Raw genomic sequence first — 21,478 nt, forward strand, 5'->3', positions numbered from 1 at the left:
ACCTTAAACATTGCTTTAGAGGGTGAGAGAAAAAAATGGCGTAGATGATACAGGCTCTGTTCATCCCTCTAGCAACAAAATCAGAGTTGTGACAGAAACAAGGAGCAGCAGCAAGGAAAAATCGCCAGGGATCTAGATGAACAAGCTATACAACTACAGAGAAATCCAAGAAAGCACCTGCAATGACAGAAGGTAGAACGGGGTGAGGATGCGGGACTTCCCGGTCCAAACAACTGAGTGAGAGACAGAGGCTGTGGCAGCAGCAGTGGCAGAAGCCTCTTAAAGGGCCTGGGTCCGTGAGTGGATTTTCATGGTGACAGACCTGCTCACTCTGAGCACCAGTGTCGGGTCACCTGCGCGCAGGGGCCACAGGGATTTACAGGGAGACATTGTCGGAGTGAGGGTCCAGGCGAGAGTCGCTCAGTACAGAAGTACCAGCGGTATCCATTGTTCCCTGTTGAGCCATTCCCTCTCCTAGTTCAAGGCCATTGCCCTGACCTCATCACACTGGATAACAGAGGTCGCTCCACCCAGAGGATTCCCTGAAACCCCACCTCCTCCTACTCGGGTCCCACCCAAGCCACATCCAGGTGTATGTATTCTCAGTGAGTCAGGTGCTCCTTGCTGAGACTCACAGTGGTGGAGGCAGCTGGCCTCGGTTTCTGGTGTGACCTTTTGAGTCAACTGTTAGCACAGCATCTGTGGATTGCTTGTTGAATCTTAACAGGTAACCCCGGAGAGACAGAAGCTTGGCTAAATTTGGCCTGCAGCTGAGCCCTTCTCAGGACTTTGCCACTGGACACCTACTTCACAAAATCACACTAATAAGATCGGGAGACTTAGGAACTTTGCTTAGTACATATAAACAGACAACGGAAGGGCAGCCAAAATGGGAAGACAAGCAGAAACCATGTGACAGAACAGAACAGAGATCCAGATATAATGGAGTCAAGTAATCTAACAGATGCAGAGTTCAAACCACTAGTTATAAAGATGCTCAATGAACTTTTGGGAAATGTAGAGAACTCCAACAAAGAGATAAAAAATGAAAATGGAAATTATAAAAGAGAACCAGTCTGAAATGGAGAACATATTATTTGAGATGAGCAGTATATTAAATGGAATAAACAAAGGAATAAACAAAGTGAATAAAGAGGGGGATCACATGCCCTATTTAGAGGACAGGAAAGCCAATCAGGACACTCAAAACAGAATGGCAAGAAAAAAGACGCCAAGACTATAAAAATAATATAAGGAGTATATGGGACAGTATTAAGGCTACAAATACTTGTCTGATTGGCATAAGTGAAGAAAATCAAGATATTCAACACCCATTTGAAGAAATAATGATGGAAAACTTCCCTAACTTGGTGAAGGAAATAGACATAATAAAACATCAAGAAGCTCAGAGGATTCCAAAAATCAGGGATCCAAAGAGGCCCACACCAAGACACATCATATTAAAATGCCAAAGGTTAAATACAAAGAAACAATATTAAAAGCATCAAGAAAAAAACAAGTAATTACATATAAGGGAACACCCATACGATTGGCAGCTAAGTTCTCCAAAAAAACTATGTAGGACAGAAGGGCTTGGCAAAACATTTGACAGGATGAAAACCCAGGTTATACAACCAAGAATAATTTATCCAGCAAAGCTATCATTTAGAGTTGAAGGACAGATAAAGAGCTTCCCAGACAAAAATAAACTAAAGGAATTTATCACCACCAAGCCAGAATTACAGGAAATGTTGGAGGGACTACTCTAAGAAGAAAAAACATGTATCAAAAACAGGAATAAAGAATGATAACAACTACATTCCTATCAATAAGTACCTTAAATGGAAAAAGAATTAAGTGTTCCAACCAAAAGATAGAGTGGCTGAAAGGATAAGAAAACAAGACCCCTACTTATGAAAAGGAAGGGAATGGAAAAAGATAATATTGCTTTGATGAACCTAGAAGGTATTTAAGTCAGACAGAAAAAGTTAAACACTATATGATTTCACTTATATGTGGAATTTAAGGAATAAAAAGAACAAACTAAACAGACTCACAAATATAGTGGACAATTTGGTGATGGACAGAGGGGAAAGAGTTTGGAGGGCTGGGAGAATGGGGTGGAGGGTTAAAGAAGTACAAATTAGTAGCTGATGGATGATCACCGGGATGGAGAGCAGCACAGCATAAGGAATGCAATTAGCATTAATACATTGGCTAGGTGGAAGGTCAGGGGAGGGAGGGAACAATTGAGATCATTTTACATTTAACTATATAGATGTTTAACCAATGTACTGTGTACTTGAAACTAATTAAAATTTTAAAAATAAAATTGTTTTAGATATTTTAGTTATTTTGCCTTACCGTATAAATTGTAGAATAATATTGTGTAAATATATATATAAAAAAACAACATTTCCTGGAATTTTGATAAGAATTACAGAAACCTGTAGGTCAATTTTGGAAAAATTGACATCTCTACTATGTTGAATCTTCCATTCCATAAACACTTTTATTTAGATCTTTGATTTCTTTTATCTTGTAGTTTTATTTTGTAGTTTTCAACATATAGGCCCTCTTGGTGTTGTCAGATTTGTACCTCTTTGATTTTTTTTCCATTTTTGAGCAATTATACATGGTATTGCATTTTAAATTTTGGTGTCCATGTATTCTTTGCTAGTATACAGAAAGACAGTTGATTTTTGCAAGTCGATCTTGTGTCCTATGACTTGCTGGATTCACTTAATAGTACTAGGAGGTTTTTCTTCTTGTTTGTAGCTTCCTTGGAATCTTCTATGTAGTCAGTTGTGTCATTCGCAAGTAAGCAGAGTTTTCTTTCTGATCAGTATGCCATTTATCTTTTTCTTGCCGTACTAAACTAGCTAAAACTTGCAATACTATGCTGAATAACAGTGGTGAGAGTGGACATCTTTGTCTTGTCCTTGATTTTAGGGGAAAAGCGTCTGTCTCTTTAAGTATTAAGTATGATGTTAGCTATAGGTATTTTGTAGGTCTTATCAAGTTGAGGAACTTCCCCTCTATTCTTGTTTTTTTGAGAGCTTGTATAATGGTGTTTTATCCAGGGTGTTGAATTTTGTCAAATGCTTTTTCTGTAACAAGTAATGTGCTCTTATGATTTTTCTTAGCTTGTGAATATGATATATTATACTAACTGATTTTTTAAAAAATATTGAACCAGTTTTGTATTTCTGGGAAAATCCTTAGTTGGTCATTGAGTATTCTTTTTACATACTGCTTAATTCTGTTTGCTAATATTTTATTAAGAATTTTTGCATCTATATTTGTGAAGGATATTGGTTGGTATTCTTTCTTTGTCCTGTCTTTGTGTAGTTTTGACGTCAGGGTAATATAAACTTCAAAGATAAATTGGGGATTATTTCTTCCTCTTCCGTTTTCTAGAACAGATTATGTGGAATTGGTGTTAATTCTTTAGATAGTTGGTAGGGAGACATCTGGACCTGGAGATTTCTTTCTCGGGGTGGAGTTTTTAAATTACTAATTAAATTTTCTGAATAGTTATAGGGTCATTCAGATGACCTATTCCATATTGGGTATATTGTGGTAAGGTTTTTTTTTTGTTAATGATCTTTTTCTTCTAAGTTGTTAAATTTATGTATGTAGAGTTGCTTGTAGCATTCTCTTATCCTTTTGATTTCTGCAGGGTCTGTAGTATGTCTCCTTCATTTTTAATATTTTTAATTGTGTCTTTTTTTTCTTCCTAGAGGTTTCTCAATTGTATAGATCTTTTTAAAGAGCTAAGCTCTTTTTTTCAGTGATTTTTCTTTATTTTCAATTTCATTGACTTTTGCTCTCTTTCTAGGTTCTTGAGGTAGGAGCTGATTACTGATTTGAGACTTTTCCTCTTTTCTAATTGTATACCTTTAATGCTGTCACTTTCCATCAGCATTGCTTTAGCAGTGTTCTACAAATTTCGATAAGTTGTATTTTCATTTTAATTTCAGTGTAATACTTGATTTCCCTTGAGACTTCCTCTTTGACCCCATCAGTTATTTAGACATATATGTTCCAAATATTTGTAGATTTTCCTGTTATTTTTCTTTTACAGATTTCTAGTTTGATTCTGTTGTAATCAGAGAACATACTTTATGACTTCAGTTCTTTTAAATTGTTGTGGTTTGTTTTATGGCCCAGGATATGGTCTATCTTGGTACTTGTTCCATGGGAACTTGAAAAACATGTATATCTTGCTGATTTTCTGTCTGGCTGATGGGTAGGAGTCCTCGCTCCTTAACTGGCCTTTACTTATACCACCAGGCAGAGATGTTGGGGTGCCTTGTTACAGCTTCTCGAGGGTAGTAAGCCTAAGTTTCCTACTTTGCCTTTGCTGATATGGGTGGGGCCGTTCTGTAGTGTTTGAATACAGTAGAGTGTTCTTAGGCATATCTTGTTTTATTACACTTCACTTTATTGCTCTTCATCATCAGATGATGCATTTTTTTTACAAATTGAAGGTAAGACCCTCCAAAGCAGTAAGATTATAACTCGATACTTGCTTTATTGTGGTGGTCTGGAACTAAATCTGCAATATTGTTTTGTCTAAAAGTTTTCTGTTTTGTTAGGCTGTCCCTTTGATCCATGGAGAGCACTAGAGAGCATTGGATTGATTGATTGATTGATTGATTGATTGATTGCCTGTGCGCATGGTATATCTAGGTTGCCAATCTTCAGCCCCAAGTATGTGATATATCAGGCAAAAATAAAACCTAGGGAATTTGCCAATGTGTTGTTCCTTGGGTACCAAGGTCCCTCCCTAGCTGATCTGCCTTATTCTCTTTACCTTTCAGAGTTTTCTAATGTTTGTTTTATATATAATGTTTAGGGATTTTAGTTGTACTTAGCTGAAGAAATAGAGAAAAGTACAACTACTTTGTCTTCCTGGAAGTAAAAGTCCTCTGTCTAATTTACTTTTATATATAGCGTGAAGTAGGACATGATTTTTTCCCCAGATAGGTAATAGTCCTGGAATTGTTTATTGAGTAACACATTCTTCTCTAATGATTTGAAATGCCACCTGTTACATATAAAATTCTCATATATTTGCATGATTATACACACAGAAGTTTAGTTAACTTGACTTATCTGATTAACTAAACCTTTACATATGAAACATAAAACTTGATACCCTTGATATATTTCTACTCTTACCAAGATTCAATTCAGTCTACTTACCAAGAGTTAGATGTACTGTTTCTTTCAGGTGTGCTTTCTACTATAATTTTATATATTTTATATAAATAAAAATTGTGCTAAAAGAAAGTTGTTTTATGAAAACTAAGTTGATTGCTTTGGAAAGACTTAATCAAAGGAGGTCGCTTTAAAAAATTACTTGCTTTTGCATTAGGTATAGATGAGACCACTGTAAATCTTTGGAGGAAAATACACAAAAATCCATTTGTAATAAGTGCTTTGAAGTATTCTGTCTACCTTAAAAAGACCTAAACTAGAATGCATAGCTAGTACATTAGAGAAGGGGGCTTCTAAAGCCACCTATGTGTGTTTGTTTCTGAACCTCAATCTCTATTTACTGGTCTATTTGATTTTGCACCAATATCATATTATTTTAAATTGCCTTAACATTTTAGTGCATTTTGATATCTGATAGGGTAAGTTTGCCTATAGTGGGAACTTTCAGCTAGAAAATAACAAAAACTGTCTTAACATAATAAATTTATTAGCTCAAGGAACTGGAGGTTTTAAGAGGGCAGTTTTCAGTGCTTATTTTAGCAGCTGTCCTTTCTCTTGCTTGTCATCTTCATTCTCCAGCTCATGACAGGATGGCTGCAGTAGTTCTAGGCCTCACATCTGTCCATGACAAAATACAGTAGTCTTCCCTTATCCATGGTTTCATTTTCCACAATTTCAGTTACCCATGGTCAACTGCAGTTTGAAAAGATTAAGTGGAAAATTCCAGAGATAAACAATTCATAAGTTTTAAATTGTGTGCTGTTCTGAATAGTGTGGTGAAATCCCGCACCTTCTCACACTGTCACTTTTGTGAATCATCCCTTTGTCCTCTGTATCCACTACTTTGCCTGTTAGTCACTTAGAAGCTGTCCCGGTTATGAGATAAACTGTTGCAGTATCATAGTGATTGCATTCAAGTAACCCTTATTTTCTTAAATGGCCTCAACGCACAAGAATAAACTTTATCATAGCGTTGTATGTATAAGAAAAAACATAGTGTATATAGTGTTCAGTACTATCCATGGTTTCAGGCATCCTCTGAGGGTCTTGGAACATAGTCCCCTGTGGATAAGAGGAGACTACTGTACAGAGGCTTTTACTATATTTCTCAAAAGCCAGTCAACTTTTCCCTAAAGTTCCCTTACGTGAGTTAATGTGGACGTATCCAGCAAGGGAGAGATTGTCATGATTTGTTTAGATGTGTTCTCAATCCTGGCTGTACATTGGAATCACTTGGGTAGCTTTTAAAAATACGAATGCCTAGGTGACACTCCAGACTGATTAGTCTCTAAAAAGCTCTGTAAGTGATTCTAATATGCAGAGAGGGCTTTTGATTAACCCAAATACACCTTTGTGAAGCTAGAGTCTATCCCCTAAGTTGCATGGCTAAAATAATATTGAAATGGCAAGTAGAAGAAGCATAGCAGGGATATTGCTAGGAAAAGAGAAAATGAATGCTGGGCATACAACCTATAGTGTCGTTATACCAACTTATTTTTTCTAAAATATTTGCCAGTTTTATGTTTAGTTTTCTAGGTAAATTTTAAAATCAGTTCTTCAAGTTTCAGAATAAATTTCATTGGGACCTTGGATTAAATTTCATTAAATTTATATTTTAATTATGGGGACAGGGGTGTCCCCACAGGGAAGGAATCTGAATCAGTGCCCAAATATCCCTGAAAAAAATCTCTTTGTTTACTAGTGTCTCAAAAAGTCTATCACTCATTGTTGTAATTTTTTATATCATATACCAGCAATTATTTAGACATGGTTATAACTTTTTATTTGGAAGTAATTTCAAACAGGAAAGTTGTAAAGATACAAGTTAATTTTTCTGGTTTTCTCTGTTTATCATTATTTCATGATTACCACATCATCGTCCTTTTTTAGCATTATGAGTTATTTTGCTGCTGTATGTATGGTAGTTTTGGGGTCCTTGCACTGCCTCCAAAAAAGTATCTACTTTGTAGATACAAAACTGTCTACACTTGAATGCTAGTGAATGTTGAATTCTAGATTTAAAAGCATTTCCCTGAGAAAGTTGAAGAACTTGCTTCATTGTTGAGAAAAAAGAATCCAATATGCAAAACCAAAGACCGGTATTTATTAGCTTGCTAAACCAGGAGTAGCTGTTTATGTAAAATAATCTCTATAGAAAACAGCTGACTTAGGTTCAAGAGAGAGTTATTAGGTTTGTAATTTTCCTTTGTTTTAAGAGTTTGTATAAATTGGAATTATTTGTTCCTTGAATTTTAATAGAACTTGCCTATAAAACCATCATGGGAAGATTTCTTAATGACTGATTTAATTTTACTACTTTTGTTTTTATTTTCTATAAATTTATATGTTTTACTTGTTTTCAGATTTATTGATAAAGTTTATGATATTGCCATGTCTTTTGACTGTCTATATCTATAATTATGACTCCCTTCTATTCCTGGTATTTGGATGTGCTTTTCTCTTTTTTAATGCTCATTCTTGCCAGAACTATGTCCATTTTGTTAGTTATGACAAAGAACTACCTTTTTGTTTTGTTGAGTCTTCTATATGTTTATTTTATTCATTAAATTCTGCTTTTTATTTGTATTCCTTTTTATCTACTTTCTTTATATTCTGCTTTTCTGACTGCTTAAGGCACATGTGCAGTTCATTAATTTATTTTTAGCTTTTCTTATTTTTCTGATGTAGCTATTTAAAACTAAGAATCTTCCTCCACATACTCCTTCTGCTGCATCCCACAGGTTGGCAGTATAGTCTTTATTATTTTCTAAGTATTTTTGAAATATTACTATTTCTTTTTTGACTCGTGAGTTTTTAGAAGTTTCCAAACATATGAGGTTTTTTAAAAGCTATCTTATTGTTATGGTTGTCAGACACTATGGTTGTCAGATACTAAGTACACGAAAATTGTTGAGACTTCCTTTATGACCTAGCGTTTGATCAATTTTTGTATATGTTTTGTTTGTATTCTGTTTGGAAGTAATATTTTTATATGTTTATTAATCAAACTAAATGGTTGTGATGTCAGTTCTTTTCTAGCTTTACTAATTTTTTGGTCTCCTTGATTTATTACTGAGATAAATATGTTAGAAATTGTCCTCTGCAACAATAGAGTCGTCCATTTTTCCTTATAGTCTTATCAATCTATTTTGGAGCTATGTTATAGGTACATATAAGTTTAGGTGTTATATATATTGAATAAAACCTTTTTATTATTGTGCAGGGAACTTCTTTGTCACTAGTGATGGTTTTGCCTTAAAGTTCTTTTGTGCATTATTAATATAGCTACACCAGTTGTGTTTTGATTAGAATTTACCTGGTATTTATATTTTTTCCATATTTTTACTTTTAACCTTTCAGTGGTCTTAGGTTTTTAGGTGTATCTCTTTTAAAAAGTATGTAGACTACCACTATGTAAACCTTATAAAACTATTTTCTATGTGGTTATAGTGCTGAAGCTGCTGAAAGATGGCAGAAGAAGTGGTGGTAGTAGCCAAATTTGATTATGTGGCCCAACAAGAACAAGAACTGGACATCAAGAAGAATGAGAGATTATGGCTTCTGGATGATTCTAAGTCTTGGTGGCGAGTTCGAAATTCCCTGAATAAAACAGGTTTTGTGCCTTCTAATTATGTGGAAAGGAAAAACAGTGCTCGAAAAGCATCTATTGTAAAAAACCTAAAGGATACTTTAGGTAAGTTATTTTTGTATTAAAACAGCAACAATACTACTTTCTTTTAAGTAGATACTAGAGCTTGGTTCTTTGTACAGAATTTTGGGAGCAGCGGGCAGAATTGACTAGAAAAGGCCAGGACTGGAATTTCAGCTAGACAAGGTAAGTTTGGATTGTAGCAGGTTTTCAAGTCAGGAGACCAGTAAAGGTCTCATATGTTAATGGGCAGTTTCTATAAATCTAGCTAGTGGATCTGATTGGAATTCAAGTATCAAGCCAGAGTCGTGCTAAGGAGCAGAAATAACTCTGATCAGGGGCTCCTTGAACCATGAGTGACTGTTGGATGTTAGGCAAATTCTGCATCTAAGTGAGACAGGGATAAATTAGTGAGATGAAGAATTGCCTTCTTGTCATTAAGGCAATTTATTTTGCATGGCACATTGCTTTAACATCTAATGGCTTACATTTTGAACTTCACTTTTAAAAACAAATTGTTTTCTTCTTATATTGGATAAAACAATTTTAAATTGTGGATTGTTACTGTAATACTGATCTCTCGTATTTTCTTTTTTTTCTCCTTCCTCTAACTGTAAAGTTTGTTTTTACTGGCGCTCCATTAGGGTCAGAGATAGTGGAATCTGCTTCACTCTTGCCTTGGCAGAGCTGATAGGAAGGAAATATGCACAGATGAGGACTAGCCTCTTTTTTTTTTTCTTTTTTTTTAAATTAAACTCTCCCTGGTTGACAGGAAGGAATTGGGAGGGACAGAACTTCATGTTTTTTGTATTTAGGCAAGCATGCAAGCATTCTATTACTTAATGGTTCTTTGCAAATATGTAGAAGAGAAAGTAAAATTGCTCTTTGTGGAGATAGTTTGGGAGTAATGTGGCATGACTGACAAATATATTATTGACTAACTGCTTTACATTAGTTTTGATTTTTTATTCAACATCATTGTCATTCTAGACTAGAGTGTTCTTTCAGTTGTCAGCAGTAGAAGACAAATCTCTTAAGTTTTTAACCATTGTAAGATAGTAAAAATTAAAATATAGTTCAATTAAAAGTAGAGTATAAAGTATGGGAATATTGGTTTCTGAGCTAAAAACATTTCCAGTATTCTAAAGGTAATTTAATAAATTAAGTTATTACTCTGAATTTTTACCATGACAGTTAATTTTTGTATGTACTTTTTTTTTTGAGATTTTAAGGTTTTTGCAATTAAGACCGTTATTATTAGTTTTTAAATGTAAGACAAATCAGAAAGATTTTCCTTAAATAGCTGAAATGACCAGAGTTAGAACCAGGAATACTTCTTATTTTGTAAATACTGGACATTTATTCAAAGCATGTTGAGTAGAGGTATTGAGGAAAATTAAGGTAACTTCTATCAAGAAAGTATGCTTCACAATGATGAAGGCACAGAAAGGACTAGGAACGCACCTAGATAATACTTTTCTGTTCCTTTTTATAAGGATGCTGGTATCCTGGGACTAGAGCAAATGCGACAGTAATTAACAAAAGATAGTGAAAAAACTAATATAGAGCAAAAAGGAAGAATATCCCAGTTTTATATATTACCACATATAAATTTTAAAAGCCCAATTAGATAAAATTTTTATTATTTGTTAATACTTGCACAAAATCTTCCATAGCATTTTCTGATATTATTGAGTCCTAGGATATCTCTGTTAACTTTATTTCTGTGTTACAGTTACTGCTGTCTACATTCCAGGGTACTTGGGAAAGTTATTTTAAGTTAGCGATGTAGTCTGTATAATGATGTAAATCCAGCTTTTCCATCAGACAGCCTTCTCGCCTTTCTCAGAATTTCTGAACCCCTTTTTGGTAACTTAAATGTCCCGTATAATTAAAGGATTTGTTTCATAATGATTGTGCTGATGGAGACATTGTTTGAAAGTTAAGAAAAAAAGGAGAAAACAAAGGAAAAAATGAATACATAAATATATTTTCAGCTATTGAGAATATATATGCTTTAAAGCTTCTTCAAAATAATTCTGAATAATAAGGTCAGATTTGTGGCCTTATGCTATACGTGTTTTACAGGTTCTCTTATATTGGGGGTAAAAAAAGTTTTGGAAAGAGAGAAGCCTCAAAAAAACTTTTTATTGCTTGGGTGTGGGCCAGGTCACATGGACTGGGTGTGGGGAGTTTCAGTGTTGCAGAACAGACCAGGAAGCTCACTGGGAATTATCCTGAGCTGTGCTGACAAACCTGACAAAAGAAAACACAGGATTTTTATTCAACATGGATTTGTTAAACGCCTTTAAAGATTTTTTCAGTAAGTTAATCTGTTTCTTAAATCCATAGTTTTCTTGTAGTTTTCGAATTAGATTTTTCACTTTTGTAATTAAAACTGTAGGGAGGGAACCTGGTGAGTTTATATAGGCTGGTGCTTTATGTTGATGAAACATAAGCTAAATGGTTTGATACATCAAATAATATTAGTTTTGACTTGATAAGTAAAATAGTTTTTAAATGTTTTAGTATCAATATTTAAATAACAAATAAGAAATGGATAGAAATAAATGATTTGAGTTTGATAAAGTTCTAATTCAGTAACTTTGAACTTAGCACAGACAGTTGAAGTGAATTAAATAAATCGTAAATATATTAACATGATAAGAGGATTAGGTGAGCAAATTCCTTTAATCTCAACATGATTTTAAAATGATCTTCAACATTTGAATTAACATGATATTGTTTTAGTACTTTTTACTTACCTCTTAGAAGAACAATGTAGATGACATTCAATACAGGCACCAGCAAAGAGAATGTTTTGATTTAATCAGTGAAGGATTGCTAGAAATTGATGTTTTGGTAGATATGAGATTTGATAGTTTGAAATGAGTTTTGAGAGCAGCTGAGTACAAAGAAAATGAAAACATTGAAAGAAAATAATGAATTCTTTGGCTTGTTTTTGAGTTCAGGTCATAAAGTAATACTAACTTACAAGAGCCTAATCTTTCTCTCTGCTGATGAACTTTTTATGATCTTATACAGTGAAGTTGATTTGGTCTCAACATTTTCTTGGTGTTTTTTGAAAAATGAACAAAAGAATTGTTGTAGAAGTCTTATGTATAAGGAGTCTAAGGAAACAATGAGTTACCTATCAATTTCTGGGGAACGTGAAATGGAAAAGGAGCAAGCACTTTATTGAAAAAGAATGTAGTAATTGTAATATTAGGACTCCTTTGTTTCTTTAGTTAACTCTGGTGGCCAAGTGAATCCTGGACTGTATCTCTTGTTTACTCTTTGGGGAGTTATAAAACTTTTAGATCTGCTTTTTGGGTTTTCTTTTTAAAGAGCTTATTAATTAATTAATTTGTTTTGCAGCATATTTTTATTGAGAGCCTACTGCAAGCCAGGCAAAAAACATACAATGAAAACTAATACTAACTCTCACAGAACTTAGCACTCTTTTGGGGAGGAAGATGGTGGTGGTTATTTATTGTTAATAATACAGTAGATTTCATATATAAATTTGGTCATAAATAATGTTGATGACAAATCAACCAGAAAGGGTATAAAAGTGATTCAATATATGTCATCAATATAATGATAAAATTATTCTCTCTCTTGAGTTTTAGAAAGTTAGTTGATGGTTAATCCTATGTGCATTAGTCGGCTCAGGATCAGGATTCAAGATTCGTAACCAAAATATGCCTTTTCTCACTATCTTCAGCAAGTCCACATTTGTATTTATTATGCTTCGCAGCTTGTCAAAGTAGAGACAGGCTATTCACCCACCTATTCCCTGAATGTACTTAAAAAATAGAGGAAACAGTATATCTGCTCCTTGTGTGATACCCTTTAAAACAAAAAATGCACAATGTTTTAGATAAAACAGAATAATCAAAACCAATAATTTATCTTATTTCATGTAGATGAACAGATAATACAAAAATTGAAATTAAGACCTGTAATGGAAAGAACACCATATATTCGTATTTAGAATTCCTTAGTTCTGCTTCCATATACCAGTTATTAGCCATGTGGCCAAGGGTACATTACTAAACTTTCCGGATTTCCTATTCCTTATTTATAAATGAGAGAGTTGGGCAAGACCATATGACCCTGGAAAGTCCCTTTGAACTCTAAAAGTCTTATACGCCTGATAAACAACTGATCAGTTACATGTGCCATAGAAATGGGAAATGGGGGGAATCCATGAGAGAGAAACTGGTTTTGAAGAACTATGACCATAAGAACAGAATTATAGTTCCCTAAAGAAAGAAAAATACTTTCTTTGACCTCATTCTATTGAACATTTATTTACTCAGTGATTTAGATGGAGGAAAAATGACATGCTTAACATAAAGAAGACCTAACACTGGAAGAATAACAAATACTTTAGGTTCAGAAATATATCTGAAGGCTAAAATCTGATATAGAAATAAACAAGATGATTAGGGACAACATTAATTAAAAATTCTACATTAAGTTTTTAAAAGGAGTTGAAAAAAATTGCTGAGAATCTGGCTTGCCAGCAGTTTACATAAGTAAAAAGACTTAGTAAGAACTGCTGTAATAATGTAGATGATAAAAAAAATGTCAGCATAGTTCATAATGTCATGGATTCAAATTTATGGGGTACTCAGGTGAAAGGATGCAATAGCTTCTTTATGTGTTTGCTGGCCAAATAAAACATGGCATAGTTTATCTGCTTTGGATAGATGTACTTTAACAATGATATTGAAAAACTCAGATGCTTCTAAATGCTAGCATGCAGTAGTATATCAAGGATTTGAAAACCAGGTTACATAAGGAATAGGTATGGGTATAAAGATTGACCTTAAGAAGAGGACAACTATCATGTGAAGATGGAGTATTCACAGTGCTTATTTTGAGGAGTTAATAATACATCGTTTTAGTCCAGAAACAGTGCTGTAGGAAGAGAGAAGTAAGACCAGTGGTTGGGAGTGAGGGGAAGATTAGAAGCTGTACTAAATAACACTTTTTTTTTTTTTTAAACAAAGCTAACAATAAAAATGACTGCCTCACAGTTGTGCACATCTTCAGTGTTTAGGCCTGAGCATTTCTCTTCCAACCTTGGCCAGGTCCAGATGTATAATGCTATAATAAATTTTTAAGTGTTTTTGAAAAAGTAAATGCCAGAAACATTAGGGGGTAGGAAAGTAATAACTGCCATTGATTAAATGCTTGTCATGTGCTATGCACTATACTGAATGCTTTACATATAAACTTTAAAAAATTTTTTATAAAAACTTTATTTCATTTCACAAGCAAGAAAACTGGAGTTTAAAGAAGATTGAATAACTCGACCAACATTAAATTAACCAGTTAAGTAGCAGAACTAAAATTTAAATTTAGGGTCTATTTTGTAGAGTTTTCTTAGTGTACCCATTATGACTGAATAGTAGAGAAAGAATGAGAGTCAAATAAGCAATGAATTAGAAAGATTTAATGCAAAAAGGACTAATTGGGATTAGGAGGATTGTAGTGAACTAACTGAAGTTGGGAAAAATTTAGAAAAAAATACATTGACCTGAGGGAGTCGTCTGCTTGTTGTAGAATGATCTAATTGTTGCTGATTATAACATAATTGAGAAATTAAGAGATACTAATGTTTTATATTTGTATAATTTTATAAAATACTTTTGTATCAACTCTCATTGATAGGAGGTTACAAGGACCATTTTTAGCAATAGAAACAAATGGCAATAAATATTCCCTTTCAGGGGAATTATAAGCAGGGTAAAAAAAAGCTAGTTATTGATTATGCATGCATTTGTCAGTCATTTACATGAAAAACAGTAATAGAACACTTAATATGACCAGGTTCTGGGAATAGATAGGTGATTAAAAACATGTTTGATCTCAAGAAAGCAAATATTGGTGTGTTGAGCATAAAGGAGGAATGCATCACTTATTTTGGGAAGAGATAGGGAAATCTTTAGAGAGAAGATAACATGACTGAGTCTTGAAGAATAAGGATGGTGAGTGTTTTAGGGCATAAAAATATCATTTGCATAAGGCTCAAAGCCTTGAAAAGGCATGGGATTTTTGGTAACAGCTTGTATGGCTGTAGCATTAGTTTAACAGGTATGAGGTTGAAGACATGCTCACAAGAGAGATCACAGAAGGCTTTGCGTTATATAGAAAACAAATATTTTGAGTTTATGTTCTTTTGATGAAATATTTCTGGCCTCTAAGATTAAAGTAGGGGTTTTTTGTTGTTTTTTGTTTTTTGTGTGTTTTTGGTGTTTTCCCACGTGGGACTTTAATTGTTGGGTTTCTCCAGAAATTCCTCATTCTTTTTTTTGACAGTGTATAATTGTATATATTGTGTATGAAGTCTTGGCGATTTTCTTCTTCAGAATTAAAAATGTCATTTCATACAAGCTTTTTTTTTTTTTCAGTTTAAAATTTTGTATTTGCTTTTATAAGTATTTAGTTTTAATCGATTTAACCAACAGTTATTGCTGTGTACATAGTTCAAAGAATAGAAAATGCACAAGACCAGTGGGACAGAATGCTCTTCTCTAGGAGCCTTATATTCTAATAGAGGTGCTTAAAAGACAAACAAGAAATGCTATCATACGAGGACCTCAGAAGTACAAGGTGATAGGTTGCTTAAAAAAAGGAGAGTGTACCTTCGAAACTAAGCAGAGTCGGGCCTGGTTAGTACTTGGATAGGAGACCACTTAGGAAGACCAGGTGCTGTAGGCGTAAAAAATAAAAAAAATAAGGGATCATAAGGTGACAAGGTCCTTGTAATCTGTGAGGTCAACCAAGGGTTGCCTTGCCTTAAAAAAAAAAAAAAAGTGTACATATCATGGGGGTTGAGGGTGGGAAATGAAGGATGTTGAGAAACATGGAGTGGGAAGATGGATAAAATAATAAAGTTATTTGAAATGTCACTTCTTGAATGGGTAGATTTTTGAGAGGTAGAAGTTTTAACAGAGTTTTGGGAAGAAACTAGCAAACAAGGTAAACTAAGTCATGGAGGTGGAAATATCTATTTTGAGGATTTAAGTGCCCCATTTTTATTAAAAATTTAGCATAGTTTCAGTGCAGGACATTATAGAAAGGTGCTTTTGTTTAACATTTACTATATGTACTATATTACTTTACATTAATTTATTCCGTTTTTACAACACTCTCATGGTTAGTGGTATTTTCTCCATTTCTAAGCTCAGAAACATGCAGTAGTAGCTTGCTTGAGATTCAAGTTAGTAAGTGATATAGCTGGAATTTGAACCCAGAGTCTGATTCAAGGTCTGTGCAGTTTTCCATAGTCCATACCATAAGCCTAGAAAAGAAGACTGAGGACATTCTAAAGAGGGCTGTAGATTCTAAGCAGATTATTTCTCTTAATTTGATAGGCAGTGAAGAGCTACTGTTGGCTCTTGAACAGTAGTGTCATATAATTGCAGCTGTATTTATAAGAAGATTGGACTGGATGATATGAATGATGGGTTGAAGTGGGACAGGTTGGATCAGTAAGGAAACTAGTTTAAAGAGAGTATTGAAGGCTCAAGCACAATATTATAGGCCTGACCTCAAGTGAGTGAATAGTGGGAATGGGAAGTCTTGGCAGAAAGGACATGCTGATTCTTAAGGATTTGATTTTAGGGGGAAAAAATTATGAGAGAAAATTTATATACAATTAACTATTTTAAAGTGTATAATTCAGTGGTACTTAGTACATTAACAATGATGTGCAACCATCCCATCTGTCTAATTCCAGACCATTTTCATTACCCCAAAGGAAACCCATTCCTGTTAAGCAGTCACTCACTCTCTGTTATCCATTTCCTTCATCCCTAATCTTCCTGTCTATGTAGATTTACCTATTCTGGCTATTTCACATTAATGGAATTATACAATATGTGTGACCTTTGTATCTGGGGTGTGTGTGTGTGTGTGTGTGTGTGTGTGTGTGTGTGTGTGTGTGTTTTCACTTAGCTTTTTTTTTTTTTTTTAGATTCATTCATGTTATATAGCACATGTCACCATTTCATCCCTTTTATGGCAGATATGTTACATTATATGAATATATCACTTTGTCCATTCATATGTTGATGGACATTTGTGTTGTTTCTGCCTTTGGTTTTTGTGAATAGTGAGTCTGTGAACATTTATGTACAAATACTTATTCGAATACCTTTTTTTTAGTTTTGTGGGGTATATACCTAGGAGTAGAATTTCTGTATCATATGATAACTCTGTGTTTAACATTTTGAAAAACCATCAAACTGTTTCCCACAGCAGTTGGACCATTTTACATTTTGACTAGCAGTGTAAGAAGAGTTACAATTTCTTCATATCTTCACCAATACTTGCTAATTTTCTTTTTTTTTGGTTTGGTTTGGTTTTATTATAGCCATCCTGCTAGTGATATTTCATTGTGGTTTTGATTTGCATTTCTCAAATGACTAATGATGTTGAACATCCTTTCGTGTGCTTTTTGAGCATTTGTATATCTTCATTGGAGAAATGTTTATTCAAGACATTTGCCTCTTTTTGAAATAGGATATTTTTCTTTCTCTTGTGTTCTGAGAGTTTTTTTTAATATGTTCTGGATATGTATGTATTCTTATAAGGATTATGATTTGCAGATATTCTTTCCTAATTCTGTAGGTCGTGTTCACTTTCTTGATAGTGTCCTCTGCACAAATTTTTTTTTATTTTAGTAAAGTACAATTTATCTCATTTTTCTTTTTTTTTTTGCTTGCTTGCTTTTGATGTCACATCTTAAGAATTCATTGCCTTATCCAAAGTCGTGAAGACTTTGTTTTCCTCTGAGAGTTTTCAAGTTTTAACTCATATTTTGGTCATTGATCCCTTTTGAGTTAATTTTTATGTGTATTGTGAAATAGGAGTCCAACTTCATTCTTTTTCCATGTGGATATCCAGTTATCCAGGCACCATTTGTTGAAGAGACTGTTCTTTCCCCCGTCAAATGGCCTTTGCATCCTTGTTGAAAATCATTTGACCGTAGTGTATGGATGTATTTCAGGACTCTCAATTCTTCCATTGGTCTATATGTCTGTCTTTTTATGCCAGTACCACACTGTTTTGATTACTATAGCTTTGTAAGTAAGCTTCGAAATTGGGAAGTGTGAGCGCATCAACTTTGTTTTGCTTTTTCAAGAATGTTTTGGCTCTTTGTGGATCCCTTGAAATTCAATATGAATTTTAGGATCAGCTTTTCCATTTCTGCAAAAATATGGGTTTTGGACCTTTGGTAAGGATTGCATTAAATCTGTGGATCACTTTGGATAGGATTGCCATTTAAAACTCTTGTCTTTAAATCTATCAATACAGAATGTCTTTCCATTTATTTAGATCTTCTTTAATTTCTTTCAGTAATATTTCAGTAATATTTCAGTGTGCAAGTCTTGCACGTTCTTGATTAAATTTCTATATATTTTATTCTTAATGCTATTATAAATAGAATTGTTAATTTTCTCTCAGATTGTTCATTGCTAGTGCATGGAAATACAACTGATTTTTATGTGTTGATTTTATATCTTGCAATTTTGCTAAATTCATTTATTCCAACTTTTTTTGTGGGTTCTTTAGGATTTTCTCTACACGAGATCATGTCATCTATGATTAAAGATTATTTCTTTCCACTAAAGGAAAGGAAATTGTGTTAAGGAAATTCCCTTCTAGTCCAATCATGTTGACTCTTTTTATTATGAAAAGGTGTTAGATTTTGTCCAGTGTTTTTTCTGCATCAGTTGAGATGATCATGTGTTTTTTTTCCCCCCCTTCATTTTGATAATGTGGAATATAATATTGATTTTCATAGGTTCAACCACCCTTATATTCCTGGGACCGATCTCACTTGGTCATGATGTACAATTCTGTTAATATGCTGCTATATTCAATTTGCTAGTATAGGTGATCCTTATTTTCTGCAGATTCTATATAGTGAATTTGCCTGCTTGCTAAAACTTATTTAATTTGTAAGCCCCAAGTCAATACTTGTAGACATGTGCAGAGTATCAAAATATTTGAGTTGCCCAATGTACATGTTGCCAGCTGAGGTTGAACAAGATAATGCTCTATTTCTTGTTTCAGCTCTCATACTGTAAATAGATGTCATTTTCACAGTCTGTTTATTTACTGCAATGTTTTGTTTTGGGCTTTCTGTTTTTTGTGTGTGGTTTTGTTTTGTTTTTTGGGTTTTTTGTTTGTTTGTTTTTTTTTGCATTTTTGTGCTTTTTTGGGGAATAATTTTTTTGTTTAAATGGCCCCTAAGCCTAGTGTTGAAGTGTTCTCTAGTGTTACTAAGCTCAAAAACAAAAAAAAACTGATTTGCTTTACAGAAAAAAATACATGTGTTAGGTAAGCTTTACTCAAACATAAGTTAGTGATGGTGGCCATGAGTTCAGTGACAATGAATCAACAATTTATATAAAGTGTTTTTAAAAAAGAAACACATGTAAGACAAGGTTATGTATTGATTGGTAGATAAAAGTGTTGTGAGCAGAGGCTTGTAGGACCTAACCCTGTATTTCCTCTAAGAGCCAGAGGTTCAGTATTTGCTAATTCAGTTACTCATGGTGACTTTATAGAACACAATTTCTTTTTTAACCCATCACTTGTTTGAGTGTGCTGAGTAATTTTCACATTTTTAAATCCATTCATTCATTTGCTGCCATTTAATCCAGCCTTTTAATCCACTTATATTTAAAGTAATTACTATTACTTTACTATGAAGGCCTTCAGATATTTTGCTTCTTGTTTTCTGTGTGTTTGATACCATTTTTCCCATCAATTCCTCTATTACTGCCTTCTTTTGTAATTGATTTTTTCCCCCTGATTTACTATTTTGTTTCCCCTCTCATTTCTTTTTATATACTTTTTTTTTTTTAGTTTTTCCTTAGTGATTACCTTGGGGACTACAATTAATGACAATTAACATAACTACAATTAATATAAACTTTGCTTCAATAGTAGATAAAACTTTGCTTCTTTACAGTTCCATCTTTATACATTGTGTGCCCATTAACCTAGATTTGAAATTTTTGTTTCATACATTTGCAAAGTGGCTTTTATATTTATCAGTGGAGCTACCTTACCGTTGTTCTTTATTTCCTCATGTAACTTTACATTACTGTTTGGTGTCCTTTCATTTAAGCCTGGAAGACTCCCTTTAGCATTTATCTTACAGCATAGGTGTAGTATGACGAACTCTTTCAGTTTTTGTTTATCTGGGAGTATCTTAATTTTTTCTTCAGTTTCGAAGGATAGTTTTGATAGATATAGAATTTTTTATTGTTTTTTCTTTCAGATTCTATACCCTGTCTAGGATTTGTTGCTTCTTATGGCGGGTTGTTTTTGCTTGTTTAGTGACTTTTAAACTATTTTTTTATAAAATCTGTATTCTTTGTCACGTGTGGCCACTGAAGTATGATCCGTTTGCTTACTGGTCAACTAGTGTTTTGACAGTTCTCTTAAGCATCTGGAACCAAAAGAAAAAGAAAAAAATACTCTTCTAACTCTTAACCAGACTATTTATAACTCTGCCTTAGCCATCACTTACTGAGTCTTCAGAGCCTAAAGATCAACCTAAGTGAAAGCTTAGGGTCTTTTAGGACTTTACTAAGCATATGTCCAGTCGTAGCGATGTGTATGGCATTCTTGATTCTCTGTTATACACAGGAGTTTTTAAAAGCCCTTATCACCCTATGTATATCCTATCACAAACTCTTCCTTCCTGGGGTTTTCAATATGTCTGTCTGTTACTTGTCCTAATTGCTGTCCCTTGCCCTAGGCTGCTGCATCAATTAAATGATTTCAGCTAAAGACACTCTAACCCTGGGAATATTCCAAGTTGGGTGAAACAGGGCAAGCCATTGTGCTGGTCCTTCAAGTAGCTGCCAGATAGGTTGAAACCCACAATCATAATTCTTCAAGAATAAGATCTGTGTTGCTCCTTTTGGCATTAGGAGTACAGGTTGTTATCCTCACTTCCACCAGGATGTAAGAAATGGTAGGCAGGCAACTTAAAATGCCACAGCGCTTTCTTACTACAAAGCAGCAGCTTCTTCACTAAGCCTTGCCCTAGTTTTTGTAAGTTTTTTACTAGATTCCAGAGTTCTGCAAAAGTTGATTCTGACTGTTATTTGTCAGCTCATTAACTACTTTTTTGGAGGGATGGAGGCCTTGAGTTCTCTCTTTTGCAGAAATCCCTGATGTGGGGATTTTTCAACATGATGATACCATTAATCAGAAATAAGGAAATTGGGAGGGAGGAAGTTGGTTTATGGATGTTTTATTTGGACATAAGTGTTTGTATTTGAGGTGCTATGGTACAATCTGTAGATGTCTAGTAACAACTGGAGTTGTAGTGCTTGAATTCCCGAAAGAGCCTAGTGCTGCAAAGAGACCTTAAAACTTTCTATATAGAAATTATAGAAAATGAAGATATATGATTTCCTTGAAGTAGAGGATAAGTCCAAGCATGGTATCTTGAGAAACACTTTTAGCTAAGGAATCCTTCACTTATTCATTCAGTAAACATTCACTTTGTTCCTACTAGTGTAGATACTGCTAAGCACTGGACAAACAAGGTAATGA

General features: G+C 33.9%; 1 protein-coding gene across 3 annotated transcripts in view; it reads left to right on the forward strand.

The window, feature by feature from the left end:
• The window catches only part of NCK1 (NCK adaptor protein 1), a 76,303-nt gene that overhangs the window by 45,704 nt on the left and 9,121 nt on the right, over positions 1-21,478 (forward strand). For 2 of the 3 annotated variants that reach the window (XM_039837239.1, XM_039837240.1), the window contains one exon: positions 8,677-8,920. In XM_039837239.1, coding sequence (XP_039693173.1) covers positions 8,695-8,920 — 226 coding nt within the window. In that variant the 5' untranslated portion in view covers positions 8,677-8,694. Of the gene's footprint in view, positions 1-8,676; positions 8,921-11,028; positions 11,199-21,478 lie in introns of those variants that run through there. The other variant, XM_039837241.1, reaches the window with a different exon arrangement.

The sequence above is a fragment of the Pteropus medius genome, unplaced genomic scaffold (genome assembly GCF_902729225.1).
Source record: "Pteropus medius unplaced genomic scaffold, Ma_sr-lr_union100, whole genome shotgun sequence".
Lineage (NCBI taxonomy): Eukaryota > Metazoa > Chordata > Mammalia > Chiroptera > Pteropodidae > Pteropus > Pteropus medius.